Genomic DNA, 19,739 nt, shown 5'->3' with positions numbered 1-19,739 from the left:
TTCAATTTTTAATCTTATTTTTCATTTTTATTTTTACTTTTAATTTTGTCAAGTCTCATCAAAAGTCTTTAATTTGTCAAAAAATTTGCAATTTAAATAGAATGCGACGATTAATCTTATGTATGAATAAAATTGTATTATGTTATATTCAAGGGACGAGACGCGACACCGTATTTAGAAAGAAATCGCGTGGGAAGAGACGCAATCGACTCGGCAGCTGCTCTGACTGACATGGGCAAATACCTTTTCCGGGAGAGGAGACTTCCTGTCTACGACATCGCTGTTGCCGTTACAAAGTAAGAGTGTCAAATTCATAAAGCGTGATTTATAGCAATTACATTAACTCAAATCAGAAAAGAATGCCCACAGCTGAAAGACGATGCTCTCCGACAATCCAGACTTTTTTTATTCATTATTTCCAACAACGAGCATTTTATTAACTCTATGACGTAACGGAGAAACATGATACGGTAATGCATCGTGAGTTCAGCATTGGATTCCTTAGTGTAAACGTATATTAATTAATTTCAATATTTTCTCCGTTTCTCCTACATAAATGATAATATTATTTATAATTCTCACATTTTATTCATGATAATTTCATACTCTCGATTTTTATTTCGCAAAACAGGTATGATATGTGCCGTCGTAGGAAAGGCGGCCGCTGCACTAAGGGAACTGCCGGTATGGTTTATTATATAGTGATCACACATGCTTCATTTTTTTTCTAAACTTTTATAATACATTTTTTACGGTACAGCATCCTCGCTAGCTTGTATATAGTTTATCGGTATTATTGACGGTACACATAATAATGGTATCTAACGGGTAGTAGCGTTATTAGCTCTTAAGAAGTCTCTCGAGGAAGATATTTTTGTATGTAAGAATCAGCATGCATTGCTTCATATTTTAATTCAGTAGTGCATCATGATAGCGAAAAAAATTGTCATACCTAATAACTCGGAACAGGAATATCTTCCTCGCGTGACTTCGTAATGTACAGGCAACGAGTGAAATTAGGGACTTGCAATAAATTTGCGTGACAATGCACCAGAATCACCAGAGCTTCTTATGCACACGCTCGAACGAGGAGCGGGTATGGTACCACTAATATTAATTTAATTAACAACACGTGATTATCTCATGAGTGGATTACCGTAATATCGCGCACGAAAACTTCCGGATAGCCATAAATTTGAAGGAAAAAAACATATCACTGAATATATCTGAAAATATCACGCATTTCTAAACGGGTCCTTTTAATATTTGCATCAACAAGTCGTAAAAATCAACTTGAGTTTCCTATGACTCTTTAAAAATGTTTATACAGTGGTTCGCAATTCAAATTATTTGTATAAACTACATTCACTACTATTTACATAAATTCGAATTATCTAAATTGCATATATTTGCGTAAATTAAGAGTTGAAAATACATGTAAAATATTCTTTTTTTTTGGACGGATTTGTTTCATGTTAGTCAAAAATATTTTACAATATTTCCAAAAATCAAATGTAAGAAAATGTACAAAAAAAATACGAGATATTAAAATATTAAAATCTACTCAAAAGCTACAATTAAATCTAAAAATTATCTTACTGTTAAATTTTATTCAATTAAAATTTGCATTGTATTTCAAAGCTTTTAATCATAATCATAATTATTATGCTTAAAACTATTATAAATTAATAGATTAAAAGAGAGAGAGAGATAGAGAGAGAGAGAGAATAAAAAGGAAAATAATAAAAAACAATTTGTATTCATATTGAATCTTAATTTATGTAGATTTAATGTGACTATAGCTTGTTAGACGAATAATTTTGTGGATGCCTCTTTAGATTTTGAAGGATTATAGCTTGCGCATAAAACCTCATGCGATAAATCGAATCGCGTTTTTCTTTATTCGTGTATTTCTTTATTCTATTCCGTTGACAGGTTCGATTGAAATGCTACTTTGCAATCGCACAAAATTGATTAATCGATTTCGACGCGCGCACGTGCGATGCAAGCGATCACCGCTTAATCAACGATTATTTACTTATGCACTAGGATTGCGTAGTATGTTTTCACTTTTACTTTTTTTAATATTTCAAAACACACATATGCTTCCGCAACACGTGTGTATCTTTGAGATACACGCCCTTTGCCTCCGGTGAGAAGAACGGTTTTTCACGCGGAAAATTTTTAATTGAAGGTTTAACTGAAACCGGTACAATTTCGGTGCGTTTAAGTCCCTACGCAAAAAATGGTCCTCGCATCGAATGATTTTATTAGTCACGAATATAGATGTCATTTATTTCACGTATCTATAGTACCGAAATTTGCCGCCTCGCCAAAATTATACCAGTTTCAAACGACGTCTTGCGACAGTTTCGCTTCGCGGGTGGTTGCTTTCGATCACACGCAAATCAGCATTATTAATGGTCGCGTAAGCACTGTCGACTTTTTTCCAAAGGTAATATTACAGGGTAATATTACACTTTTTATACGGTAAAGGTTTTCTCGAGAGGATGATTATCACTCATATTTTGAAATCCAGAGAAATATATGAATCGTTATATTTCATCTTCCAGCTTTCGTCCTGGCGACGAACACGGTTCCATGTACTTATGCTTTCTTCTTTTTTTTTATTTTCTTATTTTTGCACAGTCGAAAGAAGTGATTCGAGCGGCCGTCTGTCCCGTGACCAGGTCAGAAACATTTGCCGGATATGAATTTATATGATAAAGAGTATTTTTGTTATTGCATTACAGATTAGATATGTGCAGGAGGCAATACGCGAATGATGTGTGCAATAGAGGAACCGCAGGTATGTTTTTTTCTCGGATCAAGAAGAAGAAAAACTTTTTTGTTTTAGCTTCCCCAACTTTTAAGTCTTGCACTATTTTAATCTGAATTTCTAGATATTCAAGAGAAAGGGAGAAAGAGAGATTTGCGAGAATATTAAATCATAGACATGTAAATTAAATAAAAATACTAGAAATAAAAATTTAAAAAGAAATCTATTACATTTGTCGGATGTCAAGATTTCTGTTTTTGCATTTATATTTTACCATTTTGAATTTCTTGAAACTTTTAGGAAACAATTCAAAAAAAAGCTTGCTTTATATATATTTTTATTTATCTAAATATACTTTCTTCTAATGGGTGTGCCTTATATTCTTCTCTTCTTCATATGTGAATCATACAGATTGCAATCCAGCAACGAAAATTGCGTCAAGCAATTGCCTCTTTCGAACTCTGCTGTTTCCTCGCACAGTCGCTTAAACTTTACTTCTATATGTGTTTATATCTATTGCATATATATGCTAGGTCTCAATATCTACAATGGCGGATCCGAGAGATTTTTCGGCTATGAAATTCGATTAGCTTTTATATTTTTGATACATTAAAAGATGATCAATATATAAAAAATAAATCCATGAAATTTAATTAAATATCTTTTAATATTCAATTATAATCCGCCACTGTATCTTTTACACAAACTATTACTATATTTCCGCATTTATGTACATACATTATTTCATAGTTTTATACATTGAAAATCGTTCGTAAATTTGATCATACAAATTTGATCATTCGTAACGAAAAGCACATCATCGCCAAAGAGAAACGATCGTTCAAAATTCAATTCTCTGATACCTTTTTCTTTTTTTTATATCGTCTATATACTCTTTGTTCTGAATAATTTTTCCCGAATAATTCATGACTCTTGTATCTTTGGCTGCATTACTGTCACGGATGGTTTTTGGTAAGTCTTTGAAATCACAGCAATTCTAAATACGTCGAGAGATGTATCTTCCATGCTCATATATTCTTCGATATCGAATCGGGGGAGAAATCGGGGGGGGAGCGAAAGGGATGACATTCTAATCCGGCCGATTTTACATAAATATTCCTTAAACTACATGATATTTCTGATATACCGGCTAATTCTCTCGTTAACTAATTAGACGCGACGAATTAATGCCGGATGCATGCCGCATATATGTATATCGTTGACAACTTTAACACACTCATTTGAACGAATTAATATTATTAATTCTCATAACTCAAATACTCTCAGATACAATAAGACTTATGGCAAATTAACAACAGGCGCGCTTCTTCATCCTGAACGTAAATATCAGAGCTACTCGATTAATAAAATCGATCGATTATACTCACAAATACTCATTCGATCGAATACTTGTGCGAGTTTATGGTGGAGATACGCTTCTACGCCAGTTTCGCTGGTCAGATACTAATTTAATGAGACAGCTTATTTAACGCCAACAATTTTAATAGTAACGAATTAGCGTTTTATTCGAGGTGCTTATTGAAGGAGAAAGTATTGCAACGCGTTAAAATATCTCTTCTGCGTATAGGATTCGCCTACGTTGGCGGAGCGTGCGTCGTGAATAAACGTCTCGAGAAGGTGAATTCGGTCGCTATCATCGAGGATACCGGTGGATTCAGCGGTATCATTGTCGCTGCGCACGAGGTGGGCCATCTGTAAGCACTCGAGATTATTTTGCTCACGAATCTCTTCCCTTATCTTTTCCATCCACTTGTTTATACCTGTGTCTATCAGTTCTTTTACCTAAAAATCAATAATATCGTATACGATTACGTTGTAGATTGGGCGCCGTTCACGACGGTTCACCTCCGCCGAGTTATCTAGGTGGGCCAGGCGCCGAGAAGTGTCGATGGGAAGACGGATACATCATGAGCGATCTTAGGCACACCGAGAAAGGCTTCAAATGGTCGCACTGCAGCGTGTCCTCCTTCCATCACTTTTTAAAGTAGGTAATCTCCGCGTAGCATCAATCCTAAAATTTCGATTTTATAAAATTACTATTTTAAAAAATTACTTGTAAACAAATTTTCTTTGTTTGTTCTTTTATAATCATTTTTATTTATTTTTTAAATGAACTTTAACAGGTACAATAGTGTGATTAATGTGTAAAAATCTCGACAATTATTATAAAATAATATATCGTGTACATTTAATCATTTTTTAAATAATATTCACCACTGCCAGGCATTCTAAATTTTATGAAAAAACAAATAGTAACGCAAGTTTTAATAAGTTCCTTTCTCTTGATTTTCAGTGGTGATACAGCAACCTGCTTATACAATGCGCCTCACGAAGACGAGGCATTGCCCAGAGTACTTCCGGGAAAACTTTTATCCTTAGATGCGCAATGTCGGAAAGATCGTGGAACAAGCGCTTGTTTCGTACGTTTTTATTGTCTTTATACGTGCACTACAAATTTTACAGTAATTTCCTAATAATTTATACACTTCACACATTTACATTTTATGTTCACTATTTTAGAAAGACGACCGGGTTTGCGCTCAGCTGTTCTGTTTCGATGCTGGATCCGGATACTGCGTGGCGTATCGTCCAGCAGCAGAAGGGTCGCCTTGCGGAGATGGTCAGGTAAAACAAATCAAAATCTACATGGTTTAATGATATTTTCTCGCTTCAAAGAAGCACGTTTACTTTTATAATATTTTTCTATAAAAATTTCATAATACAGTTTGTTATAATGTCACGATATAACTACTGCACGTTCGTACCGCGTAATTAACAGAAGTGATCTCATAAATCTTGACAGATACGTGAACTAGTGGCACGTTATTGCGTTATGTAATTTTATGAGTCGAGATAATGTAATTCCCTATATGTTGCCCCGGAATTTCTTTGCACAGTTGTTTAATCATAATGATGTTGATTTTCAGTACTGCCTGAATGGAAAGTGCGTGGCGGAGCACGAGAACATAATACCAGATTATACGCAGAACATTCCGACCTACGTACGTCGAGACAGCATATTCAATCCTACGCTGCATAATAGGCCGATATTCGCTCAGTACAACAACACAGACTATAGGTAATACAGATGGATTATTTCTTTTAATTCTCATAAGGAAACAGGAACCGCGCGCACATTGCGTAGATAGATTTTTATTAATTCTTTAATGTGCAGTGTGAGTTGAAACGATTACACTAGAAATGTATACATTTAAACGGAAATGTTTAAATTATATCCTTGATTAAGGATCGTGAATCAACGTATCTATAATAAAAGGCAGCTGTTGATATTGTTGTCATTTAACAGAATACAACGCAACATACGTAAATATATAGCTTTATGCTGCAGCGCATTAGTAGTAATGCTATAATGATATGCTACACAGGTATCCGTGGGAATCAACGACACTGAGCACATCATTATCGAGCATAATCACGTTGATGACACCGACGACAATAACGACACTGTCAGTTAATCCTTACAAACACGTCGTAGTACCAGTCATAACTACGCTGTCGAAATATACACAGACAACTCCTAATAATTTATACACTGATCGTTATAAGACTAAATATAATAATAATAATAATAATGATATCGGCGCTGATGACAGCATCAGCACCACCACTCGGAGAAGCGTTACCAATTTCTTCAACTCGTACTACACTGTCAGTAGCACTCCAAAGGTCACTAATGCTCTGAAAATTAATCCGTTCAAGTATAAAAGCGTGATGTCACTTTCTACGACGACCAAAGGATATCAGAACGGCCTTCAAAATGACGGCCGCGGTAAGAAGAAATCTGAATTAGATTTGTATCATCGCGCTAATTTTTCTCTCTCTGTCTCCTCAGGGTCGAGTCTTTAACTTTTGCATGTAATCATTTCTTGTCGTTAACGTTTGTACGGAATCTGATATAGTTTTCCCTTCCTATGTATCTTCTATTTTTTGACGAATTCTAGAGTTGTGAGGAACTTTTCGAGAGACATTGGTTCCGATATGTCTAGGTTGTTTTGTTGGTTTTGCTCGGAGACATTTTTATTATTTTGCATAATATATTTGTTTTATTTTTGACTCCCTCTCTCTCTTTCTCTCTCTTTTCTATGTTACTAATGGAATATGAAAAGAGTATATATTATGGATTTTTGTTTCATATTGATCTCATAAATCAATGAGAATCTGATAATAGTTATCGTTAATTTCTTCTATTTCCTTAAACACATGTTCTCAATTTTATCTTTAAAAACAAAAGATAATATCAATCAAACTAATGCAAAGGTATATATTTTTGGAACAATTTTTAATCGCAGATTTTATAAATAAACTAGAAATAAATTTTAATCCGATAAAAGTATGAAACACATCTGTATATTTTCGTTGTTTCTTCGACAAAAATGCACATAAGCATTACAAGAGTCATGTCGCTCCTTATATCTCTTATTCTCTCACTAGTAGGACAGTGAGAAACATATATGTATAATATCTGTAAATATGATACCTGGATACACATACATACATATTTACATATACAGAAAACAAACAATAGTATATAATGGTCTTTCTATTGTGGGATACTAATATAATCTTACATTTATTATACGGAACTTATAATCCTCTGTTTTAGGCTAATACACAACTACATTAATCGAATACATCCTATTTTAATTTGTTTGAAATCATGTTCTGCATATAATAATTGTATATAATAATCGTCCGTCTGCTTTCAGGAACAGAGGCCGGTGAATGCACGGACGTTGGGTCAGATTGCGCGGAGATGATCGACAGGCTGAGAACATGGCTGTGCCATCTACAATCTGTAAAGAATCGCTGCTGCGCGTCTCTGAAAACTATCTGTGCTGACTAATATGTAATATGTAATGATATAAAAAAAAGAAAAAGAATAATCAGTTTGACAATTTGCTCAGTGACGTCACGCTCGCCACAGGGATACTGTCAAACAAATTGTTTCGCTGTCGTGACATATCCGGAAAAAGCACTGACGCAAAAGACGAAACCCGGAATAGAGAATTTATTCCTTTCCTCGTTATTTTTCTCTCCTTTTCTCGGAAGAACCGTCTGCCTTTATATCGTTATTCGATTGCTACTCTCCAAGTAGCTCATACTTCTAGATATAATTTGTTATGTTGTAATACCACGAAAGCTTCGCAACAGGTATATTGAATGTAGCAAATATAAAAAAGCAAAGCGGACTATCAATTGGTAATGATATTTCGGCTACGTTTATATTTATTCGATGTAAGGAGCGATCTCGCAAAAGACTTGTTACAGGCACAGGTGCGTCATGCGTATGTTGCAAGCGCAAGCGTGCGCGCGCGCGCGCACGCGGACACGGATGGAGCTTAGAAATAACGGAAATTGTATAGCGCAAGACAATAAATGGGAATAATTAAAAGCTCTCTTTCATACCTTATACATCTATGTATAATTATTTAATTTATATAGCAATATCTGTATCGCGGTTTCTGAAATACTTCAGAGAGAGAAACCTTTATCATTATTCATATATTATTCATATATTAAATGAAATAGATCTAAAAGAAAAAGTTGAATAATTTAATGAAATATATTTATTATTAACATATAATTATTATTTATGCCAACCATCATATTTCAAAAATAGATATGAAAGAATATAATTAGTATGAAAATGGTATTTCTTTTCTCTCAATATATCATAATGTAATTATTTTAAGTAATTACATTAGAATAATATAATAATTATTAAAATCAATAAATACAAGTTTTCAAGAAAATATTCATTTGGCTTTTTCGGAAATATATAGATAAGGAAAAATTAACTTATGCATCGTTCTTTGCCGCATTCTACGTTTTATCTAAAAAACGGGGTCTTTTGAAAAGAAAAGGTAAAAAGCATTCTGGAGAGTATTTTGGAAGAAAATAAAACAGCTGCTTACATAAACGAAAGCAGAATTACATTAGTCCTTATGTGTGAGAAATTTTGATGACGGGTTCTGCAGCCACTAAGATCTGCAGTAAAGTAGCTGCAGATGATCGATGATTAATGACAAAAATAAATGTTGTATAAGCGCAATGTCAAATATTTTTAAACGATATATATGATTTTATATCAATATAATCACGTATGCAGTGCGATTTGCAATCATAAGATGATATATGTCCGCACACACACATACATAAGAAGGTGTATATATGTTCGTAGCGCATGATTTATTTGGCAGTCGGCAGACGCACAAAAATATGTCGCACAAACATCATAAACCGCTATAATGAGATTGAAAAGACAGGACTGTCCGCGTGTTGTCCTTCGAGAGAAATAATAATTATTTATGTAAATTTTTAAACAAGCGCGTACATCAATCATATATGGATCGATGTCTCAAATATCAGCGAAGAATCTTTTTACATAATTTTTTTACATAATTATCACGTAATTAACTTTTTTTTTGAAAAGTTAAAATATTTATTGACATCGATGACGTTATTAATAGTTTATTATTAATAGCTTCAAACTCAAGGCGTTTATGCGAATAGCTATTTAGCAAGTCTATACTTGCTCATTTTTTAAGTATCTTGAGAGAGTTATTTATTTTATTTAATTTCCGTCCATATTTTCTTGTAAACTTTTTATCAGACATTTTACAATCAATCTTTATTGTAAAACATGCTATTTTAAATAATGGAAAAATATGAGACAAACTGTAGACTAATGCAATCAAATTTAGAATTGATTTAATTCACTGCGAATATTATTGCGCCTGTATGTATGTCATCTGTCATGCAAAAGAATTATGAATTTGTATAAAATTCCTTCTTGATTATCGCGCGGCTCTCCCAAGTGTGTATATATACAAGTGTTTCGTCTACAATGTGCGAGCAAATTAAACATTGGCCGGTTAATTTATATATTGAAACACGAAATAGATCCCTTTTGAGTACTTGAGCTACGGACTCTCTTGCAAAAGGTCGGGTAAGCCACAGATATTCGCAAATATCCGAGGTACCGCGCGCTTGCACGCGAGAGAAATCGCAGTTTGCAGATCCTTTTAGTTTGAAGTGCATCATCGATTACATATTCTGGGAAATTTCTAAAAATCACATTCTTACTAATAGAAAATGCTTCTCGCGATATTTCTGTTATATCTGAGCGGAGTACCGTTCATACAATGCAAGCAGGTAATTTTAATGTTTAAAGTAATATCTCTAGTTCATTTCGCGATTGCAAGTCACGTAAAGAGAGATAGAGAATAATATGAAATATTAGCAATTAAAGCACATATTTTCAGCTTCACGAATATATGACGCCGGGTGAAGTGATGTCTGTTTTTCACACTTTGCCTCATCTTGTACCTAAGTACGAAGTAGTTCCCGTATTACGTCGTTTGAAAAAGAAATTGGGAGCGAAACACGAAGATAATACATCCGAGATAGAGTTGAAAGCATTCAACGAAAGCGTTAGATTGTACTTGAATCCAACAGAAGGTATTCTTGCCACCGAGGATACACCTGTATGGACTGTCACGTCTGATTCGGAGGCACCCGAAGGATTACTGTACAAGCAAGTACCCTCGGTACGTTCGATTTGCCAATTTAAGAGCGCAAAATCATATGATATATCCTATATATCCTTTATATCCTTTATTATTTTATATCCAAGAGATAAATGCGAGAAAAATTAACTGATTAATTATTTCTATTACAGGCTATGAAATATATGGGGATACCACTTCAAGATGTATATACCTCAAGCGCAGTTGTATTGACACCCACTCCAGATGGTCAAGTACATTTGGTAAGGAATTTTGAATCTTTTAAAATATTATTATCGAGGCTTTTTTGTTTTACTTTGTTCATTTCTCATCGCAGGATGGAGTGTTGAACAATTCACTCGTCATAAAATCTCTGCCGCCTCGAATCCTGAAAGAAGTCGCCTATGGAGGACATAATCTCTACGAGCCGCATCATATGAAGAATATAACAAACGATGACGGATTCGCTCATACGCATCATCATGTGGTGTACAAAATGTCTCCGTCGAATCAATACAATGATTTCAGTAAGCTTAGAAATATTTATATAAAAAGTTGAATATATTCTGTGTTGAATCCCAGCAAACCAAAATATTACAGCTACATTGCCGCAACATTGTTGCAATGTTGTAATATTGCCGCAATAATATTGCTGCAATATTCTATGTTTGCTGGGATTTGTTAATTTATTTATATATCTCTTTTTCTATATATGTTGTAATAAACTAATGAATATATCCCAACATTTTTCAGAGATTACAGATCCTAAAAATCATAGAGCGAAACGTAACGCTCCAGACGTCATTTATCCTGAATTCATAATAGTGATTGATTACAGACTATACAAGTAAAAATATATCTAATTAAAAAAATGTCTAATAGTAATACAATTATAAATTATAAGAGAAATATATAATTACATTTTATTATATAGTTTACTTGGTGGAAGTATCGAGAAGGCTTTAAGATATTTGCTCTCATTTTGGAATGGAGTCGATTTAAGATATCGTTTATTAACAACGCCTAAAATTCGACTTCATATTGCAGCAATAATTATAGCCTTGGTATGTTTTAACTTGGTGTATCTATCAGATTTTCATATATAATTTTACATAAAGATTTTTTCTGATTATATGTATATTGAGTATTAAAAATGAAAATATAATAATTTTTAAATCGAATATATTATATATGTATATATATAACAGGGTTGGGCAAAAGTCCGGAAACGGTCAAATATCTCGAAAAGGATCAACTATAGCGAAAAATTGTAAATAGCAAAGTTGTAGGGCTTAAAAAAATGTACCTAATGATGACTAAAAATTTTACTTTGAGTGGAGGACGAAGATCATATAAAAGTCAAATTGAATTTTTTAAATGGAACTCCCTATTTTTCATTGCATATTCTTGTAGCTTATCTCGAGAGCTTTCCAAAACACTATAATTAAGTACCTTTTCATTAAGTACTTTTTGAGTTATAAGGCTCGAAATAATTTCTTAATTTTACATAAACCATAAAATATCTAGTAAACCATTCATTTTTCGATTATCTTACCTTCATACTTTTATGTACAAAATAATGAGAGGAATCAATTGGTGTAAAGAAAACACATAGCTATTTTTAAGAAAAAATATGGAATTGTTAATTGCAAATTACATATTTTTTCTTAGAAACAACTATGTGTTTTCTTTACACCAATTGATTCCTCTCATTATTTTGTACATAAAAGTATGAAGGTAAGATAATCGAAAAATGAATGGTTTACTAGATATTTTATGGTTTATGTAAAATTAAGAAATTATTTCAAGCCTTATAACTCAAAAAGTACTTAATAAAAAGGTACTTAATTATAGTGTTTTGGAAAGCTCTCGATAAGCTATAAGAATATGCAATAAAAAGTAGGCAGTTCTATTTAAAAAATTCAATTTGACTTTTATATGATCTTCGTCCTCCACTCAAAGTAAAATTTTTAATATATTCATTAGGTACATTTTTTTAAGCCCTACAACTTTGCTATTTACAATTTTTCGCTATAGTTGATCCTTTTCGAGATATTTGACCGTTTCCGGACTTTTGCCCAACCCTGTATATATATATATATATATATATATATATATATATATATATATATATATATATATATTACGTTTTTATATATTTATATTTATTTTCAAAAAATGTAATAAAAAATATAATATAATAAATAAAAATATACAAAAAAATATATTCTAATATAATCTTCATTTAGGATAATGACGCAACTCCATATCTGGAAAAAAGTCATTTCGAAGAATCATCCGTAGATGCGGATCTCGCTCTACGCGCCATGGCAGATTATTTTTATCGCGAAGACAGATTCCCTACAGATTTTTATGACATTGCGATTACTTTGACGACGTAAGTGTACTTCTTCGTTTCTTTATATATTAATTTTATACTAAAAAAATCATATACGATATATGATAAAAAAATATAATACACGATGCATCATTGCAGATTGGATTTATGCAATATGATTACCGACGACTTCTGCGATACGTCAACTTTGGGTAGGTCTACTAACGTATCCTATCAAGTGCCGAATTATTATTAAATATTCTATCCTTAATTACCTAGACATTAATTTTAATTATTCAAAAAAATAAAAATATGAAATAATTTTGTCGCAGGATACGCGTACGTAGCTGGTGCATGTGACAGAAACGCAACAAAACACTCATCTGAAGCTGTAGGCATTGTGGAAGACAAAGGTGGATTTGATGGCATAATCCCTACAGCTCACGAAATTGGTCATTTAATAGGAGCACGTCACGATGGTAATCCTAAAGGCGCTGCAGATTGTCCGCCTTTCGACGGCTTTATCATGACTAGTGGGCTTATGTTGCACGAGAATGGCTTCGAATGGTCTTCGTGTAGCATAAACGCATTCCACGATTTTATCAAGTACGCATATCGGATAATTTATACATTTATTTACTTTTAAAACGAATATGCATGAGAAAATTTTGTTTCAGCGAGGATAGAGCCAAGTGTCTTTACAATGAGCCTATCTTGGGTAAACAGGTGCCGCGTACTTTGCCCGGGAAACTGATGAGTTTAGATGAACAATGCAAGAGGGTTTTCGGAACATTGGCATGCAATGTAAGTTTAAATACACGCAAAATGTCTGTAATATATGAATTATTTGCGCGAATATATAGCTCATGTTTCTGCTTTTACAGAAAGATGCTACAGTTTGCACTCGCTTGGAATGTGAATTTCCTGGATTTGAAGGCAGCGGCTTTTGCAAGGCAGTGGCTCCAGCAGCGGAAGGATCTCCATGCGGAGACGGTTTGGTGAGACTAAAATTATTACATTTTTAATCCATTACACAAATTGTTATTATATAATCGCGCTGGTAATTATTAAAAAATTATTATTAACAATGTTATATGCTTATTTAATAATTTGTATTCAACATTTTTATAGTTCTGCTTAAATGGCAAGTGTGTACTGGAAGGAATGGTTAAGGATCCAAAGAAGAAGTATATACCGAAATTCATTGTTCAAAAGATCAAGGAAATTCCATGGATTTCAAATTTGCTGAAAAGATTGAAGAAGAGACTGAATATTTTCAAAAATTAAATGTACATGTTGTTAAGGTAAATGTTTAATTTATTAATGTTGAATCAAAAAAAAGCACGAATATATATTTTAAAATTTATTTGAATTAATTATATTTTCACAATAAAAAAAATCATTTTACTTTCACTATTATATGTAATTACAATATGATATTCAATACTTGACATATAGACTGAATTTTACAGCAGGAAATAAGAGATTTTTTGATAAAGTTTATAAGATAAGACTTCTAATCTGTGTTACAGGACACTATATATACTGATATATTATCACACTCCACATTGCTGCTGTTTTAATGAAGTGCCATATAAAAAATACGAACAAAAATTTAATGTTCAAGAATGTTACTATATTCTATTCTGATTGAAACTGTATATAATAGTCTATGCTTGTAAATACATAAGGAATTATGTACGCACACATACACATAATATACATAATTTGTAAAAATATCAGAATATGAAAGATCTGAAAATTATTACATATTCTCTTTTAGTCATATATTATTAGGCAGATTTTTATTAGTTGTTATATATTTAATCATAATTTAATGTAGATGTTTTCTCCACATTAAATATCTCTATATTCAAATCATAAACCAATCAAGTTTAATAGAGCTAAAATTTCAAAATTAAGAAATTGACTGATCAACCATAGATATTTTTATTTCTACAAATAGAGAAAATGTAATAAGTCTAGAATGTCTTATATGTGATACGCATATTTACAAAAATAAAAAAAAAAGAATGTAAAATGAAATGTAACGAAAAGCATACAAAATAAAAGTTGACTTATCTATCACACAAATTGAATATTTAAATAATACTGGCAATGTTCATATACACATTATTTAGCATCTTAAAGTAATTCTATTTAAATAATAACAATGACACAAATATTAACATATATTCTCTTGGCATAAATAAATAGTGTATTTACTTTTTATAACATGTAAATAAGAATATTTAATTTAGCATTTGAAAAAAACTTAAATAATTTTAATCTAAACACACACTACTTATTCTATTTTTAATGTATTATATAGAAATGTTTTTTATGTATTATATAGAAATTTTATATAAGAGAACATATAACAAAATATAAAAAAATAAGACAAAATATAACAAAAAAAGTTATCAATTCTTTATTGATTTATTATGTTGTTGGATCTATGCCTATTTCATCGTATAGTTTGTCTTTACTACCAGGATAATTATCCAGAATGCAATCTATTATCTCAGTGACTATCTTTTTCCTTTTCAAATATGTGCGTGTGTATTCGTCCAGAGTATCTTGTGCCTTCCGTTTAGATATTGCATGATCATGCAAGTCTACAGTATTGTTACTTTCTATCAATTCATCTAATTTATGTGTTAACTGTTTTATATTTTGTTGCAATGTAACTTTTTCTTTTTGTGCATCTTCCAATGTTAGACTGGATTTCAAGGAAGCTAAGAGAGCCTCTTGTTCTTTCATTTCTTTCAAAATTTCTTGATATTTATTCTCCTTGGCACGACTTTGTGCTTCTTTGTCGATCCTTAATGATTCATCAGTGTCATATGTTGAATCTTGGATGACACAATAGATCTTATACTTACCATAAACCTAAACATAAAATAAGAATGGATTATTTTTCAAAAATATTTTATATCCTGCATTATTATGGATATATTTACTTTTTCAAATAGCTTCTTATCCACTACTAATTCATCAACAGCTTTTTGAACTATAGTTTTACTATACTTATTATCCAAATTTGCGAGTATATCATTCAAATTATGAGGTTTATTTTCCGTCTTCATATAATTATATACAGCTTCCACAGCCATTATTATATCTTATTATATCCTAGAATAAAATTGAGGTATACATTATATCGCAAAACATAATCGTTTGAAATATTGCGATAGAAATGGTAACTTAAAATAATAAAAAATAATAAAAAAATAATGAAAGTCATATATATTTTATAATAAACTACATGTATACATTAGACGCAAATTGCAAAATATATAAGTTGACACTTCAAAGTTGACATATCTATATCAGCATATATGCAAAAAGTATTAATTAATACGAACCGATAAATACAAGAAGAGCGTATTTAATAATAGAAAATTATTTTCTTTCTGTCGATTCGACTCGTTTTACTTATTTGTTCGCTGATATTTGCTGGCGGAATTCACAAAAGAATCTCCATTCAATTCACCGGTAATGTAATTTAATATTTCTCCTATTGTTAGTGTATCCTTTTTCCACAGGGTGAAAAAGGGCGCTGCGTCTGCCATATGATCCATATATACAGCTGATGATGGCCGATAAAGATGGCCGCCTTGCTTCCAAGATTCACTCTGCAAGCAGCAAGTAAATGTCATTTATTTAACATATTTTGTGATATGATTTAGCCTTTTTTTCGAGATTGAATTATTTAAATATACTTTATGAAAAAATTATCTGCAATTCTTTTACGTTCATACCTATGTATGTGACACATTGATTAGCAATTACATAACTAACAGTTTACATTTGTTGTGTATATTTCAGAAAAGCAGACAACATGCACCGCGGTCGTTGCGTTGCAGACGAGTCATTATTCGTCGGACCCACGAGTCATAACACATCCCACTACTGCTTCCTTGAAGAGAGGTACGGGTGGTCGTAGTTCCTTCAATGGGATAGTGTGCACAGTGTTTGGCGCAACTGGATTTGTTGGACGCTATGTGTGCAATCGTCTTGGCAAGATTGGCACACAGGTATAATAATATACTAAAATATAAAAACAATATCACACTTGTCATTATTATAACACTTAAAATATAATTCAGTTAACTTCTCGATTGATGATTCTTTGCAGCTAATACTGCCCTACAAAGGTGACATGTACAAATGTTTGCCTTTAAAACTATGCGGGGACCTTGGGCAAGTCTTGTTTCACCCGTTTCATCTACGTGACGAGGATTCAATAAGAAAATGCATCAAGTATTCCAATGTTGTTATTAATCTAATTGGACGAGAGTGGGAAACTAGAAACTTCACCTATCATGAGGTGCATGTTGATGGAGCCAGAAGGCTCGCTAGATTATGCAAGGAAGCTAATGTAGAACACTTTATTCATGTATCAGCTTTAAATGTGGACAGTGATAAGGTAAACTGGATATCTTTGTTATATTAATATATTAAATCTTAATATTTTAATATTTTCTTTCTATTTGTATTAGACATATGTGTTGAAAGATGGATCTCGATTTCTGCATACAAAATTGGAAGGCGAGCATGCAGTGCGAGAAGAATTTCCGGAGGCTACAATTATCCGGCCATCAAACATATGGGGTCAAGAAGATCGATTTTTGCGTGTCTACGCTGGTATAATGAGACATCATTTCAGGTACATAATTTGTGTGGAAATAAATTTTCCAGCAGTAAACTACAATTGCTGATATCCAATAATTTCATTTTCTTTAGGACTATACCGATATGGGAAAACGGTGAAGCGACAGAAAAACAGCCAGTAGCTGTATATGATGTTGCTGGAGGTATTACAGCTATTGCAAAAGATCCTAAAAACACTGCTGGCAAGATTTATCAGTTTGTTGGGTAAATATAACATATTTATCATACCACAATCTTACATCACATTAAATCTGTTTTATAAAATGTAATATTATATTTGCACAGACCGAAACGTTATAAATTTTCTGAACTACTTGATTGGTTCCATCGAATACGGATGCATAATCCAGCAGATTATGGTTACAGAAGAATAGATTTGAAATATGCTCCATTGTTTAAACTTAAGCTTACTTTGAACGAACTCTTCAGCACTGCATACCCTCTAGGATTTGTACAATGGGAACTTCTGGAAAGAGTATGTTTCTCTTATATTACAAGTATAAATGCTAATATACAACTTAAACACTATGTGTTATTTAATAATTTAATAAAATAAATTTGCTCTTTATTAGGAAGCCATATCCGATATAGTATCAAAAGAACTGCCAACTCTAGAAGACCTTGGTATTACATTAACAACAATGGAATCACGAATGCATTGGGAATTGAAGCCGTGGCGTAAAGATCCTCAATATATGGAAAGTGTTGGCGAGTTCAGCTCTATTCCGGATCCACCAACTGTTGCAGTCCATTAAAAGTCTCAGAAATGTGCTAGGTTAAAATACAAATAGAACAGAACTCTATGTACTCTTATTGCTAAGTGATATTGTAAAGAGTATATATTGTCAATATTAAATATAACGCGGTTAATTAAATATATATTAAATTATTTAAATATGTATGTTCCAGTTGAATTTTATCAATTTTAAGTACATAATATAAATCGAATATTTACTGAATTTTTTATATCTCTGCACTCTAGTGTTGCTAAAAGTCAAATTAATGAGAAGCTATTTCTAGAACTTGTGGAAATCAAGACTATATTACAAGACTATGTTAATATTTCATTCCATTTATTATATGACAGGACATGCTAACTACAATGAAAGATTACAATATAATCGTATCTATTAAATGCTATTTTAAATTTGGTAAAAAATATAAGCTAAGTTGGTCCTCGGTTATTATGCTGACCGAAGGCCAAGCAAATCTTCCATTATAAATGGCAGCGAAACACGCTTTATATTTTTTTTAATTATAAGCATAGCATTATTTTATAACTCTGATTCAGTCCATGATATATATATTTATAGCCTTTGGACGCCAATTTTTATCTATGAAGCAATACTTTTTTCACAAACTTGATTACAAGAACAAAATATTCTGCAGGATATATTGTTTAAGAGAGATTTTCTATTAGTATCTTTTATATATATATATATCTTCCTCTCCTATCTTTAAGTATTTACGTGAAGTAAATACACAACGTTGGCACAATGTAAACTTTTTTTTTAAATACAAATCGTGTATACAATCGTGTTTTACAGTATCAAATGTCAACTTGAAAGTGTGTCGTATATCGTGATTGTTTAAAAGAATTAATGTTTTGTTTAATTAGTGTTTTTAATGGATTTTGATGGAAGTAAATTTTTTGCAATTAATTTTTCTAAGATAACGCTGATAAAATTGACAATGCAGTGAAATTTGACAGAGTTCTATATTAAAGAAGATCTTTCACCTTCCAATTGAACCTTTATAGACGTTACAAAAAAAATTTATAAGAAAAATAGATATTCTAAAGTAGCCTAAAGTGTTGAGCACAATACATTGTTATCCATTTTCGGTTCTAAAATATATTCCTATAAATACACGAATAAAAAAAATTGACAAATATATCGGGTGAAAATTTGAAAATTTATAATTGTTAAGTGTAAGAATTTATAGATATTCCATTTTTATTTAAAATTTTAGATTTATTTTTTAAAATCCATTTTGCGCAAAAAGATTATTTCAAAATTAGTTTAAAATTAATATCCGATCATACAAATAATTAATAGATTTCGCACGATAAATTTCTGTCGATAAATTTCTTTTAAATTACATATTCTCTTTTAAATCCTAATATGTTGAGCATTTTCTAAAAATCTTACATCAACGCAATTAAATATGTATACTTAATCGCTAGGTACTTTCATCATTTCCGAAATGTTTAAATAATTCCCTAATCTATAAGTGGAATCGGAATAGCAGTGAATGTACGAGGGCATAGCTCGGATTTCTGGATCCAGAACTAAGACTTGTAGTAAGTTTATGAGATCTATAAAAATATTATCTAGCTTGTTAATATTATATTTTAACGTCAAAAAGTTTCACAATGTAACACATTTACATTATA

The 19,739-nt window shown here is 31.7% G+C and overlaps 4 protein-coding genes across 10 annotated transcripts in view; 3 read left to right on the top strand and 1 right to left on the bottom strand.

Moving 5' to 3' along the window:
* Nucleotides 1-8,233, top strand: part of LOC105251455 (A disintegrin and metalloproteinase with thrombospondin motifs 18) — a 45,070-nt gene extending 36,837 nt beyond the window's left edge. For 6 of the 7 annotated variants that reach the window (XM_011258293.3, XM_011258292.3, XM_011258296.3 and 3 more), the window contains 9 exons: nucleotides 154-296; nucleotides 2,754-2,809; nucleotides 4,368-4,494; nucleotides 4,620-4,784; nucleotides 5,094-5,220; nucleotides 5,321-5,425; nucleotides 5,728-5,879; nucleotides 6,187-6,590; nucleotides 7,528-8,233. In XM_011258293.3, coding sequence (XP_011256595.1) covers nucleotides 154-296; nucleotides 2,754-2,809; nucleotides 4,368-4,494; nucleotides 4,620-4,784; nucleotides 5,094-5,220; nucleotides 5,321-5,425; nucleotides 5,728-5,879; nucleotides 6,187-6,590; nucleotides 7,528-7,664 — 1,416 coding nt within the window. In that variant the 3' untranslated portion in view covers nucleotides 7,665-8,233. Of the gene's footprint in view, nucleotides 1-153; nucleotides 297-631; nucleotides 685-2,753; nucleotides 2,810-4,367; nucleotides 4,495-4,619; nucleotides 4,785-5,093; nucleotides 5,221-5,320; nucleotides 5,426-5,727; nucleotides 5,880-6,186; nucleotides 6,591-7,527 lie in introns of all 7 variants that reach the window. The other variant, XM_011258299.3, reaches the window with a different exon arrangement.
* A 1,455-nt stretch (nucleotides 8,234-9,688) lies between these two features.
* On the top strand, nucleotides 9,689-14,394 carry LOC105251454 (A disintegrin and metalloproteinase with thrombospondin motifs 1). Its single transcript, XM_011258290.3, has 13 exons — nucleotides 9,689-9,976; nucleotides 10,087-10,371; nucleotides 10,503-10,592; nucleotides 10,667-10,856; nucleotides 11,083-11,176; nucleotides 11,264-11,393; nucleotides 12,579-12,727; nucleotides 12,827-12,879; nucleotides 13,000-13,273; nucleotides 13,345-13,471; nucleotides 13,552-13,665; nucleotides 13,799-13,971; nucleotides 14,200-14,394. Exons 1-12 carry the CDS (start codon nucleotides 9,917-9,919, stop codon nucleotides 13,952-13,954), a joined length of 1,722 nt encoding a protein of 573 aa, XP_011256592.1. The 5' UTR covers nucleotides 9,689-9,916; the 3' UTR covers nucleotides 13,955-13,971; nucleotides 14,200-14,394.
* Nucleotides 14,395-15,102: 708 nt separating this feature from the next.
* LOC105251453 (homologous-pairing protein 2 homolog) lies at nucleotides 15,103-16,179 on the bottom strand. Its single transcript, XM_011258289.3, has 3 exons — nucleotides 16,036-16,179; nucleotides 15,631-15,802; nucleotides 15,103-15,559 (listed from the first exon to the last, which is right to left on the bottom strand). The coding sequence occupies exons 2-3, from the start codon at nucleotides 15,781-15,783 to the stop codon at nucleotides 15,110-15,112; spliced, it is 603 nt and encodes a 200-aa protein (XP_011256591.1). The 5' UTR covers nucleotides 15,784-15,802; nucleotides 16,036-16,179; the 3' UTR covers nucleotides 15,103-15,109.
* Nucleotides 16,180-16,227: 48 nt separating this feature from the next.
* LOC105251452 (NADH dehydrogenase [ubiquinone] 1 alpha subcomplex subunit 9, mitochondrial) lies at nucleotides 16,228-18,238 on the top strand. Its single transcript, XM_011258287.3, has 7 exons — nucleotides 16,228-16,318; nucleotides 16,499-16,707; nucleotides 16,809-17,099; nucleotides 17,173-17,339; nucleotides 17,417-17,548; nucleotides 17,630-17,819; nucleotides 17,917-18,238. Exons 1-7 carry the CDS (start codon nucleotides 16,279-16,281, stop codon nucleotides 18,097-18,099), a joined length of 1,212 nt encoding a protein of 403 aa, XP_011256589.1. The 5' UTR covers nucleotides 16,228-16,278; the 3' UTR covers nucleotides 18,100-18,238.
* Nucleotides 18,239-19,739: the final 1,501 nt, after the last annotated feature.

This window comes from Camponotus floridanus, unplaced genomic scaffold (assembly GCF_003227725.1).
Source record: "Camponotus floridanus strain SB8 unplaced genomic scaffold, Cflo_v7.5 scaffold1, whole genome shotgun sequence".
Classification (NCBI taxonomy): domain Eukaryota; kingdom Metazoa; phylum Arthropoda; class Insecta; order Hymenoptera; family Formicidae; genus Camponotus; species Camponotus floridanus.
Note: the sequence above shows the minus strand (reverse complement) of the source record. Positions and strands in the feature narration are given on the sequence as shown.